Source organism: Bicyclus anynana, chromosome 13 (assembly GCF_947172395.1).
Source record: "Bicyclus anynana chromosome 13, ilBicAnyn1.1, whole genome shotgun sequence".
In the NCBI taxonomy this organism is placed as follows: domain Eukaryota; kingdom Metazoa; phylum Arthropoda; class Insecta; order Lepidoptera; family Nymphalidae; genus Bicyclus; species Bicyclus anynana.
Window position 1 is genome coordinate 8,111,333 of NC_069095.1, and position 18,301 is coordinate 8,129,633.

The following is an 18,301-nucleotide window of genomic DNA, read 5'->3' on the forward strand; positions in this document are numbered from 1 at the left end:
TAGCCCAGTGGTTATGAACTCTGCCTCCGATTTCGGACGGTGTAGGTTCGAATCCGTTTGGGGCATGCACCTCCAACTTTTCAGTTGTGTACATTTTAAGAATTTTCTTAATTCTCTGCGTGTGTGAAGTCTGCCAATCCGCATTGGGTCAGCGTGGTGGACTATTGGCCTAACCCCTCTCATTCTGAGAGGAGACTCGAGCTCAGCAGTGAGCCGAATATGGGTTGACAATGATGATATATTATTATATTTATGCCAATCCGCATTAGGCCAGCGAGGTGCTCTATTAGCCTAATCCCTCTCATTCTGAGAGGAGACTTGAGCTCAGCAGTGAGCCGAATATGGGCTGATAATGATGTTATTTATTTATATATAGTTTTTACACTTCCTGAACACACAACTCGTCATTGTAGACAATATTTAGTTATTATTTGTTTAAATAACGTTCGCTGTTTAATAAACGATTAAATTTATACTATTTAATTTATATAATTATAATTAAACAACGATATTTATACTAGATGAAATGCACATTTCATCTAGTATAAATATCGTTGGATTGATAGTTCATTTGTATGGATTGTTTTTAACTCGAGGAACTTATGATCACATGAATAAGATTTCTGTAAATATACTTAAACTAACTTAGTTATTCATCCATGCACCTACTTGGGCACTTATACATTAATTAGTTTTAACTGACTTAAATAACTACTAAACTAAAAATAAAGTTACAGATTCTGCGACGCGTCAATCTAAAGAGCGAACTTTTACAGACTGTCATCTTGACCAAACTTTAGAAGAGTCTCATATATGGCACGAGAGATACGAGCTCCTACAGCTCATCTTGATGGGAAAAGTTGCACGGCAGAAAGAAGGGGGGACATCAGAGAGTCAAAAATTCTAACCTTCGGTTATCGAAACACACCACACCACACTAGATTACAAAAAAATAGTAATTCTTTTAAGGGCAATTGCATACGTTTATAATAAACTACCACATGAAGCCACTGGAATGCACTCAAAAAGTTCAAAGTGTTTATTAAACGCAAGCTTTTAGTAAAGTCTTAGTATAGTGTTAATGTGTATTTAAATTATAAAAAAGCTTGGTGTTAAACTGTGTGCTTAGTTTAAATAAGTTTGTAAAATGGGGATAAATAAAAAAAAAAACCTTGGCTGATTTTGTTGTGGGCTCTTCTCGGACCAAGGCGCGTTTGGTACCGTCGTAACTTTAATTTTAAGTTTTCGAATGATTATTATCACCATTATCTTAAGTTTTATATTATTATTACCTGACGTTTCGAAAGAGCTTGTAAACTAAGCCTATTTGAAATCAATGAATTTTGACTTTTTACTTTTCTGACTTTTGAAAAGGCACTACTAGCAGGAGAATTTTAGCCATGATTTATATACCTAGAGAAATATTTAATATTTATTTTGTTTGTTTTTGCAGATCATCATTTTGTCTTTGTATCGTGTCTATCATACTTTGGAGTATAGTTTCCGCTACCTTTCTCATCTCTGGACATGCTGAGGTATATACTTCTGTACTTTTTACTAAAATTTAACATTTTTTTCCTGAAGAGGAAATAACCAATAAAAAAACTGGTATGTCCAAAGTCAATTATAATAATCATAGGAATTTTTTAAACAGGGTCCAGTAGTGACAAAATCAACCTAAAACCTGTTTACTAATTAATTATAGAACAATAATTATAGAATGGTTTAAATGACGCAAAAAAAACTAAACACAATTTTTCCTTGAACTGTCACTCATTAACTGTCAATAGGTACATCAGCTATGACTTACTTCGATAAATCAAGCGGGAGCCTGTGGAGGCCAGACCTGTGTCATTTTATATAAGCTGAATGTTTGTTAGCCCATGCTCCTACCATAGGCAAAGGCAGGCGCCCGCGACTACATCCGCGTGAAATTTGGTTTTTCGCAAATCCCTCGGAAACCATGGATTTTTCCGGGATGAAATGTAAGTCTATGTGTTAATCCAGAGTAAAATCTATTTCCATTCCAAATTTCGGCCAAATCGGTTCAGTAGTTGCGGCGTCAAAGAGTAACAAACATCCATACAAAATTTTACGTTTATAATACTAGTAGTATAAAAAGTGTGCCTTATACATTTCCTTGAGAAAACGGGGATAAAATAAACCATGCAAAATTCACAAATAACGTGGCTTTCCAGTGGTAAAAGAATCGGTTCAGTGGATTCAAAGATTATCCCCACAACACCACAAACTTTACCTCTTTTTATCTGTGGTAGAAGTACGAGTTTACAACAAAGCTTTTTATAAATTAACGAAGGTCTGGCTTTCACGGTTTTTTAGACAAAAGTGTTCGATAACGAGATTTAACGAATTGTAATACATTTAGGAACCCACTTAATTATATATTTTTTGTAGCTCCACTGGTACAAACAAAATATTGTCATAATCTACTAATAAGTTGAGCTTACAACTTACTATCTGCTGAAACAATCTTTAATAATAATATTAAATGTATAGAATAGAAATTGAATAACATCTATTATGTTATTCAATTTCTATTCTTAAATAAAAAAAGGCTTAGTTGTCTGTTTCTTTAAAAACTGTTGACTTAACTTAAATTAGGTTTATTTCCTTGATGCACCAAAAAAAAATAATAGCAATTTGTTGTACGTCGTTTTATGCTCTTCCTTGTTTAGTAGGAACTCGAAAATAATGTTTGTTTCCAAGTAGGGGATACTTCAATTCTTTCTCTGATGTTTAACTACTTACCTACAATTTTTATAACTTCCTTTGAACAAAACTTTTCTCATCAAATAAGTTATGTACTTAAATGACGTTGGCGTCCCGATCTTTGGGAGGAGTTATGGGTTGTCGAGGATAGGTGGAATTGCATTAAGAGTACATTAGTTGTGTTTTCTAAAATTGAGTTAAGTTTTAAATTATCCAAAACATCAATTTTGTTAAACGTAAATTAAACAATGACTGTTATATAACGGTTATTAGAAATAAATGAATATGGAAAGAATATTTCATGTAACAGTAATATCAAAAGCAGATTTTAGTTTATTTTCGAACAGTCTAAAAATACCTTAATTGATAAATTTTCTTTGAATTACGGAATGCTAATGCTAAATGCTAATTTTGTCCGAGTGGAATTTAGTTTTTCACAAATCCCTCGGAAACCATGAATTTTTCCGGGATGAAAAATAGCCTATGTGTTAATCCATGCTATAATATATCTCAATACCAAATTTCAGCTAATTCGGTTCAGGTAGCCGAGGCGTGGAAGCGTAACAAACATTCATATCATCAAAATCATCAGTTTTCGCAAATCTCGGGAAACCATGGATTTTCCGGGATAAAAAGTAGCCTATGTGTTAATTCAGAGTAAAATCTGTTTCCATTCAAAACTTCAGCCAAATCACTTCAGTAGTAGAGGCGGAAAAGAGTAACAGACATCCAAACATCCGGGTTTATAATATTAGTAGGATTGTCTATAAAATAATTTGTATTTTAGGTTTATGCATGTCAAATTTTATGGGAGGAGCAATATCAAACCTTATCAACACTTCTGGATCGGCCATCCCCTCTTCTATCTAATAGTGATGGGATTTTTGATGTCTTGTTCAAGGATCTATACAATGTGACCGTGGAAGTACCTATCAAAAATGTTTTAAGGTAAAACGCTTTTGGATAAAGATTGATTAGACAGAGCGCCTGCAATAGCCACACATACCTCATTTTAGATAGGCTGTCAACATTAACAACCGATACTCAGAATGAGTCTCCTCTCAGAATGAGCGGGGTTAGTCTAATGGTCCACCACGCGGATCTGATGCGTATTAGCAGACTTCACACAAGCAAAGAATTAAGAAAATTCTCAGGATTCTCGTTTGAGATACCTACTTGATATTTAATTTTTTAAAATGCACATAACAGAAAACTGCTTCTTTGTTTCTTATACGCATGGCTAGGGTATGGAATTTTCTCCCGAAGTCAGTATTTCTTAATTCTTACAACCTGGGCATTTTTTTACAAATTAACCCTTGACTGCAATGTCACCTGATGGTAGGTAATGATGCAATCTAAGACGGAAGCGGGCTAACTTGTTAGGAGTAGGATGAAAATCCACACCCCTTTCGGTTTCAACACGACATCGTACCGGAACGCTAAATTGCTTGTCGATAGGCTGGTAACTAGCCACTGCCTAAGCCTCCCACCAGCAATCTTTAAGATGACAGTGAATAGGCAAGCGCGTTCCACCAGAGGCAACATCTACACTTAGCACCAGATCGTTGTCTTGCTTGGCAACTTCGATCGTAACGCTCCGGATGGTCCGCGCGGGCCGGGGGGCGTGTAGTTATAAAAGAAAAACCCACGACTGTTGCACCTCACTTTCCCGCACGATTTCACACCCGCACAGTCTTTTCCTCCGTCGCCCGCATATCATGGGTGTGTCGTCAACGATTTGCCAGAGTATAGCGCGAGTTTGTTCTTTATTAAAAAAACATAGGCTAACAAACCTACAGCCTTTTTAAAATGAAGTATATCTGGCTACCACCTGCTCTTAGTGTACAACGCTTTTGTGTAAAGGCATAAAGTAATAGGATATATTAGGTTAAACATAATATCCTTAAAAGTTAAAAGCGACAACAAAAAGCTTTTACGTAAAGAAATTCGGATAAAGTATAATATTCTTAGCATTATCGTAATAATATTAGGTATATGAAATTTGGATATTATTATATTAAACCATGAAGAAATATTTCTCAATGAAAAAAGTGCGTTTGTTTTTTAAATAAGTAGATAAAAAATTAATTATAGTAATTATTACATGATAGATAATTTGTTTTTACTTTAAGGTACTGTTACACATGCTCTAAAATAGCATGCTAAAAACGTGCTATTAAGTATGCTCTATACGAGCATGCTTATCATCAGTTTATATTTGCTAGCAATAAGCATGCTATTTTTAAGTATGCTCCTGAATATGCATGCTCAAAGCAAACATTCCAATTACACATGCTAATTTGTATCTATCGCTCTCTGTCTATAGTATCGTGTTAGACAGGGAGTGATGAAGATAAAGAGAATACAGAATAACAATGCTGATCGACTAGCATACTCAATACCCTTCCACCCACGCAGCAAATAACATGCTCATAAATTGCACGACTGTTGATGATGCACACGACTGTGATCGCACGAATGAGCATGCTGATTATCGAGCAAGCTCGAAATAAGCATGCTTTTTATTAGCAATGTTGCGATACACATGCTAATAAGTAGCAACTGCAATAGTAGCATGCTTTCGTGCTTGAAATGAGCATGTGTAACAGTAGCTTTACGGATTCTTAAACTACAAACTACACAATTTTTGAATCCAACAAACCATTTTTAATAGCATTGTAGCAAATAGGAAAAAGCTATAAATATGATAAAAAACTACTTAAAAGTTAGTGCGAAAGAGCTTCATTTGGTAATGGGTTTTTTTATTGTCTATGCCATGTAGAAACAATCATTTTTACTGGTAAGAAGCAAGCAATTTGGCAGGGCTAAGAAGGCCCATTTCAAATTAGCTCGCTAATATCATGATTGGTTCGAACATAACATCAGGTGAACTCCCAGTTAAGGCTTAATTTACCTTAAAATTAAATAATACAAAAGAGATATGATACAGTATAACTTTGTGTAACAAGTGTAGATTTCACCAGATTCTGGAGAACTTTACAAAGGGAAACGTCTGGCAAGATAAATTACATTAACAAAGACCCAATAAAATGTACACGATACGCTTAACAAATATTCTTTAAGCCTTTGAAGTAACAAATTATGTAACAAAAAAGTTATTCTTGTACAAAAAAAAGCTTTTAGCGTAAATACAATTTGTTACAAAAAAGCTTTTTTTGTGTAACGATTTATATCAATTACTTTTATTACAATACATTTTAGAAGATCCTATTTTACTAATAGTTTCATACAATAACGTTCTCATTGAACGAAAAGTACTTATCGTATTGCCATTTGATATTGACGTTTTCAAAATTAAATTAATCAAGTAGTTTACGTAGTGGTAAAGTTGAAAATCAGCTCAAATTGTTAAATTTTCAGAAAAGGTCATGTTTTGGTTTGCCATAATTGCCGTTTTTAACCGACTTCCAAAAAGGAGGAGGTTCTACGTTCGGCTGTATGTATGTTTTTTTATAAGCTCATTCCCATTCCCCTCCAACTAGTCAGGAAAGACTGTATTTCTGCCAGGGCGAGGATCGAACCACCACCCCTCGGTGATGAGTCCGACCGCTCTTACCGTTGAGCTATTGAGGCTCTTTTACAATTTACAACAATATAATATATTAACTAATCTAGATTATAAACTACCGAGAAATTTATGCCAAATTTAATAGATGCCATATATCAGAATTATGTGAGTAAAATTAGAGTTTGCCGTTCTGCTATATCGGATAGACCGTAGAATATTTAAACGTTCAACATCATAACATTATTTGATTTGACGATTTTAGTAATTGTTATTCAATGTTTTATTTCCAGAGAATGTGAAAAAAATGAGCCTGCGTACATTGTGTTTCAGCTGGACAAAATATTAGACGTAAATAAAGAAACGTCTTACTTCGAGTGGGACGATTTGCAAGATGATTTAAAAAGATTAACAAAGTCCATCGATGTCGGCTTTCTAAAGACAATATCGGACAATTTCAACAAGTTGCTAAATAGAATACTTTTTGTGTCTGATGTTAATTTGACAACATACAGGTAACAAAATAATATGTTATGTGTGAAACTATCTTCAACATACATTTTCTATCTTGCAATTAAATTACGTGACACATGTTTGAAAAAATGAATCTAGAAAACAATAACAGTATGTGCAATTGTGCACGGAAATAACTTAATATTTTGTTTTCTTTTGGCTTGCCAGCACTAAGTAAGGGTTGTAAGATTCTGTGAAGGGTTAATAATTTATTGGACATTATTGAAGTTTTGGAAAGAGTAGGTCCCGTTATCCTAAAAACGTAATGAGTTTGATGTAACTTAAACATTCAAATCTCTATATTTTATTATGTTAAATAAAACGACCAATTAATTATTAAATATTATTGATCACTGCCTGCAAGCACTTCAAGATGGCACAGTAGTTATACAAATTGAGCTTTTGATAGTTTAATTTGAAAACAACAAACTTTTGAAAAGTTATTTTGGATTAATCGATTCAGTTAGTACTAAACGATTATGCTATTAAACGGTAAACGATTATTAATTTAAATTAAAACTTTTTGATGGCAACGTTTTGTTTTTCAGAATGGAATACAATGGACCAGTTTTGGGTAAGGATTTGCCATCGTTTGTGGATCAACTGGAGAACGTTGCAGTTCAAGTGAGCGATTTGAACACCGCTGGAAGGTTAGAAAGTTTAGGTAAATATCATATCACAAAAAGTACAAAGTATTTATTAAACGCAAGCTTTTAGGAAAGTCTTTTTATAGTGTTAATGATTTTATAAATGATAAAAAAGCTTGGTGTTACACTATATTATACAACTGTGTGCTTAGTTTTAAATAAGTTTGTAAAATGGTGGTAAACAAAAAAATAAACCTTGGCTGAGTTTGTTGTGGGCTCTTCTCGGACCAAAGCACGTTTGGAACCCTCGTAACTTTAATTTTAAGTTTTCGACTATTACTACCACCATTAGATTAAATTAAATTATGACTTAATCCTTAATTTTTAAAAGAGCTTGTCAATGAAGCGATTTCAATTTAGTTTGTTTTGTATGAAAGGTGACTTATGTGCGAGTGTTCTTAGACTTGTTCGATGAAAATGACACAGTTGAGCCGTTTAAAAGTTCTGGGGGGTGAAAGTGGGGAATAATAACCGAATGTCTGCAAATATACTCAAGTAGGGTGTCAAATGAAATCGCACTGAAAGAGAATATTGATGACTTGATCGAGATTGTAATTAATAATTTCATGACCTTCGGAGGTTTTAAAAATTTTCAATTTTATGTTTACTATTTTTATTACCTGTAATATTTATACTGATTATGTCATTTAAAATACTTTCACATACAGTAATTCAAGAAAATAAAGAAGAAATTTCTCAAACTAAATATCCATTTTAGCTGTAATACCAGGCACCCTACATTAAAAGTTTTAATAGATAGGAGCTTCCGTATTAATCTGAAAGCTTCTAAGAGTCTCTTGGAAGTAAACTTGCTAGATAAGTTTAGTAGCGCCCCTTCCTTTGCGCTGCCTTGTTTATTTCTAATTTAGTGTCCTTTGCTTGTATCTTCTACAAAAAAATAAAAAATCTTTAAAGTAATCAAATATTTCATTGGAAATCTATGACCAGAAAAGTAACAGAATAAATCAGAAACAAACCTACTTAATATAAAATGACATAACTCGGTAATAAACTTAGACTCGAGGCACTATTTTTTAGTGGTAGAGATTTTCGTACAAAGCTCGTACAGGTAAGGTCTACCATACTATCTCTACCACCAACATAGCAATACTGTATTTCTGACTCAAAGGTATGGTTGCTGGTCTAATTAATAGGCACATGAGACTTAAAATGTTTTTCAAATAGCATGGGTACGGTGACAGTCGCCTGTATGACGTTTATAATAAGTAGGTACTATTATCGTGAATCGCGGCAAACTTTCAAGAGTAAACGAACTGTCACCCGCACCAACACGAAAGGAACTGTAATAACTTCAGTTTGATAGCTACAGGGCGGCGCTTTGTGGTAGTTAGTATCTCTTTCATGCTCTGTGAATTGTTGCTCTGTTTATAGGTGATGATTTTTTAACCACCATCCATCCATCTGCTTGGTATGTCAATGGTTATCATACTAATATTATAAAGGTGAAAGTTAGTGTGTAAGTGTGCAAGTGTGAAAATGTGTAAGTGTGTAAGTATGTTTGTTCCTCTTTTACACTGCGGCTACTGAAGCGATTTGGCTGAAATTTGGAATGGAAATAGTTTTTACTCTGATTTACATCCAGGATATTCATACCGGAAAACCCCATGGTTCCCGCGGGATTTGTGAAAAACTGAATTCCATGCGGCACAATTCGTGGGCGTCCGCTAGTTAAAAATATATATATAATATGTACTTACCGTAGTAATTGAGCCAAAGTATTTTTGTTATTTCAGCAACAAGAACCCAAAGAATACATCTGTCAAACATCAAGCCTCTGGAACAGTTGCGGACAGAGTTGGTCTTCAAATTGACGGAGTTGGAACTACAGATGATGCCTTTCCGTAGGAAATTGAACATCTCGCTCAGTCACATACATACAGCGCAGTTTTACATCGACAATCAAGGGGACGTCATCGCCCAAAAGGTAAAGCCCAAAAAAAAAAGAAAACACACTGTCCAAATAAAGGTCAGCATAAAGCTGCAGCTAGAGCTGCTGTGGTATTCTATGCCCTTAATAATAATAGATAGGAAGTAAATGTACTTACAAAAGGAGACTGGACTAGCTAATAGAGGTAGCGTGCATAATGGAAACCTATAAATAGTTGTTTATCGTGATTAAATTAAGAATAAATTAAATGGTAAGCAGTCTTGAAAAGCAGGGAGAAAAGATATACCTTAAATTATTAGTAGGTACCCTATCTATACATAAATGTGAAAAACACAGCCACTGACATACAACTGCGTGATTGCTTCATAAATACGACAAGGCGCTTTTGAGAACGACTTGTTTTGTTAATATAATGCACTTTTTTTTTTCTTTTGGTTCCCGTTATGTAAAATATCAATGTTTTTTTACAAGCATCTTAAATCAAATCAAATCAAAATTTATTTATTGCGAATTCAGGTTACAGTCAGATCTTATTGAAACAAACACCAAATTCCGCCTTACAGCTTGCAATATCATTATAAAAAACATTGTAATTTACAATAATCCATTCACACACTTATTTGTATAGTGATTAATTAATTAGTAGGTACATTGAATATTTTAAAGAATAAACCATGCAAAACAATAATTCTAATGATGCCTTTACGTCAATATAATGTCAGTTTATGTAGGGTATGTCAAAGATAAGTAAAATAATAAATTGCAAAAAATTAGTCATTAATATGGTGTATTTGTATAGTTTTAATTAATATTAATTAATGTATTAGTTTACGACACTTCAGAATGTGACTCCCACTTTCGCCAACCTCCTTTAATAATAGATCCAAAGCAATAAAGACGCATTTTGAATTTGCACTACAAAGTAATTTTACATAATATTTGCTTATTACTCCAGCAAAATTAAAAGTCATAGCGGACTCAAGTAATGGAATCCACGTAGCAAGTTAATTGCTTCATGTGTACTCTGTGTTTATGTGGCTTGGACGTGACCGAGCTAAGTGCCAAATGGGTTAATAAAAAGTATATTATTTACCTCACCGGCGTTTATAGCTAGAAAATATTTCTATCTGGTGTTTAATAAAATTATACCTGGTGTTTAATAATAGACACATTTTTAACTAAATTATTAATATTCTCCTTAAGCAAACAAATAGCAATGTTCGAACTGCACTGTTTATCATCACATAAATCGGCATGTAACCAAAGTAAGCGTATAGATTGTGTTATGGCAATCATTAAACTGAAGAATATACGACTTACTCACACCACATAGGTACCACACACTGGAAATAAAGTTTAAATAAAACTAAAAAAAAATTAAGTTTAAATTGCTCAAACTTAGGTATGCATAAGTATCGAAAACATTTACTGCCTACCAAGTTGATGTAGTAACATCATTATCATTATGGAATTCGTCAATTGTGGAGTAACACAATTGATGAATTTCTGATGATAAAGATGCTTGGAGGCCATTGGATCAGCTTCCACCTTCAAGGAGGTATAAGTACAATTTTTAATGATTTTAACAATTAAAATTTTAATAATGTGTCATAATTGTCAAGTCTATTGCCGGCTCTTCTCAGCACTTCTCTTCTTCCAAACTGGTGGTAGAGTCTTTCAATCTTTTAAAGTCTTTCTTAATTTACAAGCACTTTTGAAACGTCCAACTTGACGTTTCAAAAGTGCTTGTAAATTAAGCTTACCTACTTGAAATAAATGAACTTTGATTATGATTTATAGAAGCTGTCAACTTTCATATCCCGCTTGGTGTCGCACACGGCCGGCTGGCGCACGCACGTGCTCACGGCGGCAAGTGAACATGCGGCCAGATGTGGCCCACTCTTCACGGTGTTTGCGGCCCTCAGGACCCTTGTCTGTACCAAATATGTCTCCTCTTTGGTAAGGATTAACGATAAGAATAAATCATTATACTTGCCTTTGGTCGATTTACTTACTAGATCTACATGCAACACGTGCTCACGGCGGCAAGTGAACATGCGGCCAGATGTGGCCCGCTCTTCACGGTGTTTGCGGCCCTCAGAACTCTTGTCTTTACCAAATATGTCTCCTCTTTGGTAAGGATTAATGAAAAGAAAAAATCATTATAGGTACTTGACTTTTGTCGATTTACTTACTATAGTATGCGCGTTATCATCTGAGTCGTCCGGTCATAAAAGTCAAAAAAGATAGGAATGTGCAGCGCGCCTACCTGCGCACCCTAATTATCGATAAACGGCTACCTGCGCACGTGCTAATGATGAGTCAATAATGATTTGGACGATTCTGATTGGTCGGTTTCTAATGTAATTGCATTGCGTATTTTTTTTGCTATAAATGTGTTTACTGCAATTAAATAAATACATTCATGTGTTACTCGTTGCGCACTATGGATACTTTATTTTCTAACGTTGATCTGAAGAAATTACATGGCGATATTAGCCCTCAAGCTCGAACACTGATTCACAACGTATTCCTGTTTCTCAATGAATTGAAAAGTGATCCGAATAAAGTGGCTTCTCTAAATTAAAAGGCCAAAGATTAATAGTTTGCCATGCGGGTTCTGCAAGGACTGGCTTCGTTCCAGATGCGAAGCTAATATTTAAAGCGGTGAAATCAAAGGATGCTGATTACCACACAGAAATGGATGGCGAAACATATATGGCATGGTTTTCCGAATTCCTGAATCTACTTGAAGAGCCCTCAGTTATAATTGTCGATAACGCAAGCTATCATTCGATACAGTTGGAAAAGATACCCACAAGAAACACGAGGAAAGCTGAAATTCAAGAATGGTTGACAAAGAAAAAGATTCCATATTCCAGCAACGAAATTATTGAAGAATTAATAAGAAAAGTAAAAGCCAGTAACCCGCAGAAGGTCTACGCTTTAGACCATCTGGCAAATGAACGAGGTCATGAAGTAATAAGGCTCCCTCCATATCACTGTCAATATAACCCAATAGAATTAATTTGGGCACAAGTAAAGGGAGAAGTTGCGAAGAATAATAATACCTTCAAGATAGCAGATGTCGAAAATCACCTCCACCGAGCCATAGAAAATGTCACACGAGAAGACTGGGCCAAATGTGTTAGGCATGCCGAAGAACTTCAAAACAAAGATTTACAAAAAGCTCTAATTAGAGATCACGCGCCGCTTATAATAAATTTGGCAGAAGACGAAGATTCTGATGATGAAGACTCAGATGAAGATTAATTTTATTTAGTTAATAATTATATAATATGAAATATGTATTATATTAAATCAAATATTGTTAATTTTTTTAATTTTGTGAACAAGATACGATAATAAACTTTACTTATCGATAATATGTCTTTCATTGTTACACCCTTCACTAGACGGCTCCATAAGACCCATAAGTGCAAGCGAGATAGATATAGAGAAATGATTTATGGCCCTAAGACTCAGTTGTTAACGCGCGTACTATAGCTCTACATGCTACACGTGCTCACGGCGGCACGTGAACATGCGGCCAGATGTGGCCCGCTCTTCACTGTATTTGCGGCCCTCAGGACCCTTGTCTGTACCAAATATGTCTCCTCATTGGTAAGGATTAACGAAAAGAAATCATTATACTTTTTGCCGATTTGTTTACTAGCTCAACTAAGATTTTTTTCTTTGTACCCACAATTTTCATTATTTATTAATCATGTTTAAGAAATTAAATATCACATGTCCGAAACGGTGGAGGAAAAACATCGTGAGGAAATGCGGACACGCAGACAATGTTTTTTATGCCATTCTGAAGGAATTTGGAACGAAAATAGATCTTACTCTGGATTTTTTTTTTATTCTTTACAATTTAGCCCTTGACTACAATCTCACCTGATGGTAAATGATGATGCAGTCTAAGATAAAAGCGGGCTAATTTGTTAGGAGGAGGATGAAAATCCACACCCCTTTTGGTTTCTACACGACATCGTACCGGAACGCTAAATTGCTTGGCGGTACATCTTTGTCGGTAGGGTAGTAACTAGCCACGGCCAAAGCCTCCCACCAGCCAGACAAGGACCAATTAAGAAAATCTCAATCTGCCCAGCCAGGGATCGAACCCAGGATAAAAGCATTATAATATCGTAAATGAAATTTAATGAAACTGTGAACATTTTGCTATTAGGTATGCACCGCTAACAACGCTTATTTCGGCCTTTGTGTTAACAATAAAAAAATCAGTTATTCTGTTATTAGGTTTTAGACATATTATTAAATGCATCCGTTATCCCTCATTCGCATGAGAGTTTTTTAACAGACGTTAAGAAGCGTTCAAATACAACAAATGCATTACCAAGTATATGTACACGCTTTTTTAACGTCCGTTAAAAAATTCTCGTGCGAATGAGGGCACATAACGAATTTCAAGAAACGTTACTGGTAAATTATTTTGAATTATTGGTGTATTCACACATGCATGAGCACCTATTGTCCATAGTCCAAGATTCATTAGCCCTCATTTCCGTTAAAAAAGCTTTCAAATATACTCGTAGTATGAAGTTAAATGGAGGTTTATGCCGCACACCCAAAAGTGAAAAATGCAACACTGCTCGAAGAAAAGCGTCGCGTTTTAAAAACGCTATCGTGTTAACATATATATGGGAATGCATTTGTTGTATTTGAACGCTTTTTTGACCTCCGTTAAAAAAGCTCTCGTGCGAATGAAGGCTTAGAGTACGGTATTTTTAAAGACGGTATTTTAAAGGTCGGGATAGCCCAGTGGATATGACCTCTGCCTTCGACTCGGACGGTGTAAGTTCTAATCCGGACCTAGAACTTTCAGTTATGTGCATTTTAAGAAATTAAATATCACGTATCTCAAACGGTAAAGGAAATATATCGTGAGGAATCCTGCATACCTTTTCTTAATCCCCATCGTGTTTGAAGTCTGCCAATCTGCATTGGGCCAGTTTGGTGGACTTAGACATGACTTGGACGTGTACATTAGCCTAACACCTCTCATTCTAAGAGGAGACTCGTGCTCAACAATGAGCCGAATACGGTTGTTAATGATGATGATTTTTGCAGCACGGATGGTGGTTCTGCGGCTTCTTCTTGGGGTTCATCTGGTGCACGGTTTTCACTCCACTGTGTGTCAAGCTTTGGAGGTCTTACGCCAATAGATTGAGGGCTATGGATACGTTGACATTAACTAACATAGGGTGAGTTAATCGTTTAATTTATCAAACATTTTTTTTATTATTATTCTTTACAAGTCCTTGACTACAATCTCACCTGATGGAATGTGATGATGCAATCTAAGATGGAAGCGGGTTAACTTGTTAGGGGGAGAATGAAAATCCACATTCCTTTTGGGTTTCTACACGGCATCGTACCGGAACGCTAAATCGCTATTCGGTTCGTTTTTGCCGGTAGGGTGATAACTAACCACGGCCGAAACCTCCTACCAGCCAGACCTGGACCAATTAAAAAAATCTCAATCGGCCCAGCCGGGGATCAAACCCAGGACCTCCGTCTTGTAAATCCACCGCGCACACCACTGCGCCACGGAGGCCGTCAAAAACTTCCGGAGAGAATTCTTATTCTAATTTATATTTAATTCTAAGATTACAATAGTCCAACGGCGGAAATCGAAGCCGTGACCTGGCTGTGCTACGTCAAAGCCGGCCTTTACCATGAAGCTATTGAGACTTCACCATCAACCCATATTTGGCTCACTGCTGAGCTCGAGTCTCCTTTCAGAATGAGAGTGTTAAGGCAAATAGTTCAACACGCTGGCCCAATGCGGATTGGCAGTTTCACACACGCAGAGAATTAACAAAATTCTCTGGTATGCAGGTTTCCTCACGATGTTTTTCCTCGACGAGACTCGTGATATTTAATTTCTTAAAATGCACACAACTGAAAAGTTGCAGGTGCATGCCCGGACCGGATTCGAACCTACACCCTCTGGAATCGGAGGCAGAGTTCATACCTACTGGGCTATCACGGCTCCACGCTATTGAGACTTGTTATCAACCCATATTCGGCTCACTGCTGAGCTCGAGTTTCCTTTCAGAATGAGAGGGGTAAGGCCAATAGTCCACCACGCTGGCCCAATGCGGATTGGCAGACTTTACACACGCAGGGAAGAGACACATGATATTTAATTTCTTAAAATGCACACAACTGAAAAGTTGGAGGTGCATACCCCGGATTGGAACCCACAACCTCTGGAATCGGAGGCAGAGGTCAGAGGTAAAGCTTATTATCGAATTGAAATCAATTTGTCACAGACAGGAACCCGGTACACCGGCGACAGCCACCTGCGACGACACCAATTGGAACACACCCGGGTTAGTCAACTATTCATGTTTTTTTTCCTTCTTATAAAAATCGTCATCATCATCATATCAGCCGATGGACGTCCACTGCAGAACATAGGCCTTTTGTAGGGACTTCTAAACATCACGATACTGAGCGGCCTGCATCCAGCGAATCGCTGTGACTCGCTTGATGTCGTCAGTCCACCTAGTGGGGGGTCGACCAACACTGCGCTTACTAGTGCGGGGTAGTCATTCCAGCATTTTGGGACCCCAACGTCCATCGGCTCTTCGAACTATGTGCCCCGCCCATTGCCATTTCAGCTTCGCAACTCGTTGAGCTATGTCGGTGACAATTTCGAGTGCAGCGTTCTCGAACATAACTGGGTGGTGCGATGCGATACATGAGCATTACACATTATTTTTGTTTTGGTCATGTTCATTTTCAGGCCCACCTATCGAGAAACTCTTCTGATATATTATAGAAATAGCTTCATGCTACAAAGTGTACAAGTTTCACCCACGTAGTTCTTATTCCCATGGGAATGTGAGAGAATAAAATATAGCCTTTCGTGCTCCGTGATAACGTGCTTGATTAGTACGTAATAATGTACGTGGTTAGTTCCTATAAATGGCGCCCCACGTTGGGCGCCATTTATAGGAACTACTACTGACTTACTATGCACGACGCGCGGGCGCCGCGGCTTATAGTGTTGCGAAACGTTTATAGTGATGTGCTATATTGCTTTTTTTTTTGACTTTTTAAATTACAAAATTAAAATAAATATTGTATTTTTTTATAATTCATATATTATTTTTCCAGACCGCCGCCACCCCCTCGAGACGACCGCGACAGTTGGTGATTACCATTTCACGTACATGGAAAGTGAATCAAGTCTGGATCATAACATGAGCGATGTCGATCTAACGTTGCCTACTAGCACAAAATACGATAAAGATTATGCCTACTACGATTAAGGAGTTTTGTGCTTTGACCTTGTACATTACGTATTTATTTATTTGTTTATTTATATAAAGCACGTCAACATTAAACTTTTAAAAAACAGAATATGTCGCCTGAAAAAAATTCCGATATACCTATATAAACTATATCTCTATAATATTAAAATTATAGTAAATTAACTATTCATTGTTCACCTTTCGCAAAAATTCGATGTAATTCTCTAAAGGTCTTATTTGTAATATTATAATTTCAAACAAATTTCATCAGTGTCCTTTCTTGCTGACGCATAATATTATAATGAATATTCAAAGAGTCAAAATATATAACAATTTTCAAATATGAAACTTTTGCGTTTACATTATATTATATTCCACTATCAATATATCGTTTCATTACAAGTTTTATATTATACTAGCGGACGCCCGTGACTTCGTCTGCGTGAAACCCTACTGCTACGCCTACCCCTACCCCTACCCTACCCCTACCATACCCCTACCCTACCCCTATCCAACTACCCCTATGGTAGGGATCATGCGACGGCGACGGAAGCTTAAAAAATGGAGTAACTTCTCCCGTTTTCATAACATTTCCCTTTACTGCTCTGCTTGTATCGATCGTAGCGTGATGAAAAGTATACTATAACCTGCCTACGAGTATGAAGAATAATTATAGCAAGTTTCGTTAAAATCCGTCGAGTAGTTTTTGTTTCTATAAAGAACATACAGACAGACAAAAATTTTACTGATTGTATTTTTGGTATCAGTATCGATCACTAATCACCCCCTGATAGTTATTTTGGAAATATATTTCATATGCAGAATTGACCTCTCTACAGATTTATTATACCTAAGTATAGATTGATTTAATTTTTTTAATCCATTTTTTGCATATAATTTATAAGTTCGATCGTAAAATATTATATACAGATGTAGATTTTTTTAGTTTATTGTAAGAATATTATATAATAGAAATATATAGAAAGGTTCCTATAAGAATAATAATAATTTATTAACTATTGAGATTGACAATTGTTTTTATTTGATGTTTGAGATTTTAAACTTAAGATATCTCTATAATATCTATTTAGATTTAAATTAAATATAATATAACTTAGGTAATATTGTTGTATAAGTACTAGATGGTCAGATAACTATAGTTTATGAAATAAAGTTTTAAGAAATCCTATATTGTATTTAATAAATCTGTTGTAGACATTTTGTTGTTTATTTTTTTCTTTATATTTTACCATAACAATTAAAGCAATATTTTAATCGATGTTCCTTACTGGTATTCCTGGGAACACGCGAAGTGAAAGTACCGGGTCAGCCCTCCCACTGATTCAGCCCGTATGACTGCGAAGTCGGGTGGGCCATTGGTTAATTAAATAAATTTACTCAGAGGCACAATTATCCACCCACTTTAATATACTCGCGTCACATTAAAGTGGGCGAATAATTGTGCCTCTGAGTATATATTAGGTATGATGAAAAAAATTATCAACTTATATCGCACCTACTGCTGGAAAAAGGTAAAACGAGACTTCGACTTTCTCCTACATCAAATTGTTTATGTTAATCTATACTAATATTATAAAGAGGTAAAATTCGTAGTGTTACAGGAGTCTCTGGAGCTACAGACTTTGAAATTGTTTTGAAATTCTTTAACCACTTCATTATCATC

General features: G+C 35.7%; 1 protein-coding gene across 2 annotated transcripts in view; it reads left to right on the forward strand.

Annotated features, from left to right (window-relative positions):
• The window catches only part of LOC112043117 (prominin-1-A), a 42,373-nt gene extending 24,658 nt beyond the window's left edge, over nt 1-17,715 (forward strand). Inside the window, exons 10-18 of one of the 2 annotated variants that reach the window (XM_024078397.2) lie at nt 1,454-1,535; nt 3,518-3,678; nt 6,550-6,771; nt 7,318-7,433; nt 9,171-9,361; nt 11,126-11,284; nt 14,423-14,556; nt 15,635-15,690; nt 16,481-17,715. In XM_024078397.2, the coding sequence (XP_023934165.2) occupies nt 1,454-1,535; nt 3,518-3,678; nt 6,550-6,771; nt 7,318-7,433; nt 9,171-9,361; nt 11,126-11,284; nt 14,423-14,556; nt 15,635-15,690; nt 16,481-16,635 (1,276 nt within the window). In that variant the 3' untranslated portion in view covers nt 16,636-17,715. Of the gene's footprint in view, nt 1-1,453; nt 1,536-3,517; nt 3,679-6,549; nt 6,772-7,317; nt 7,434-9,170; nt 9,362-11,125; nt 11,285-14,422; nt 14,557-15,630; nt 15,691-16,480 lie in introns of both variants that reach the window. The other variant, XM_024078398.2, reaches the window with a different exon arrangement.
• The last annotated feature ends 586 nt before the right edge of the window (nt 17,716-18,301 follow it).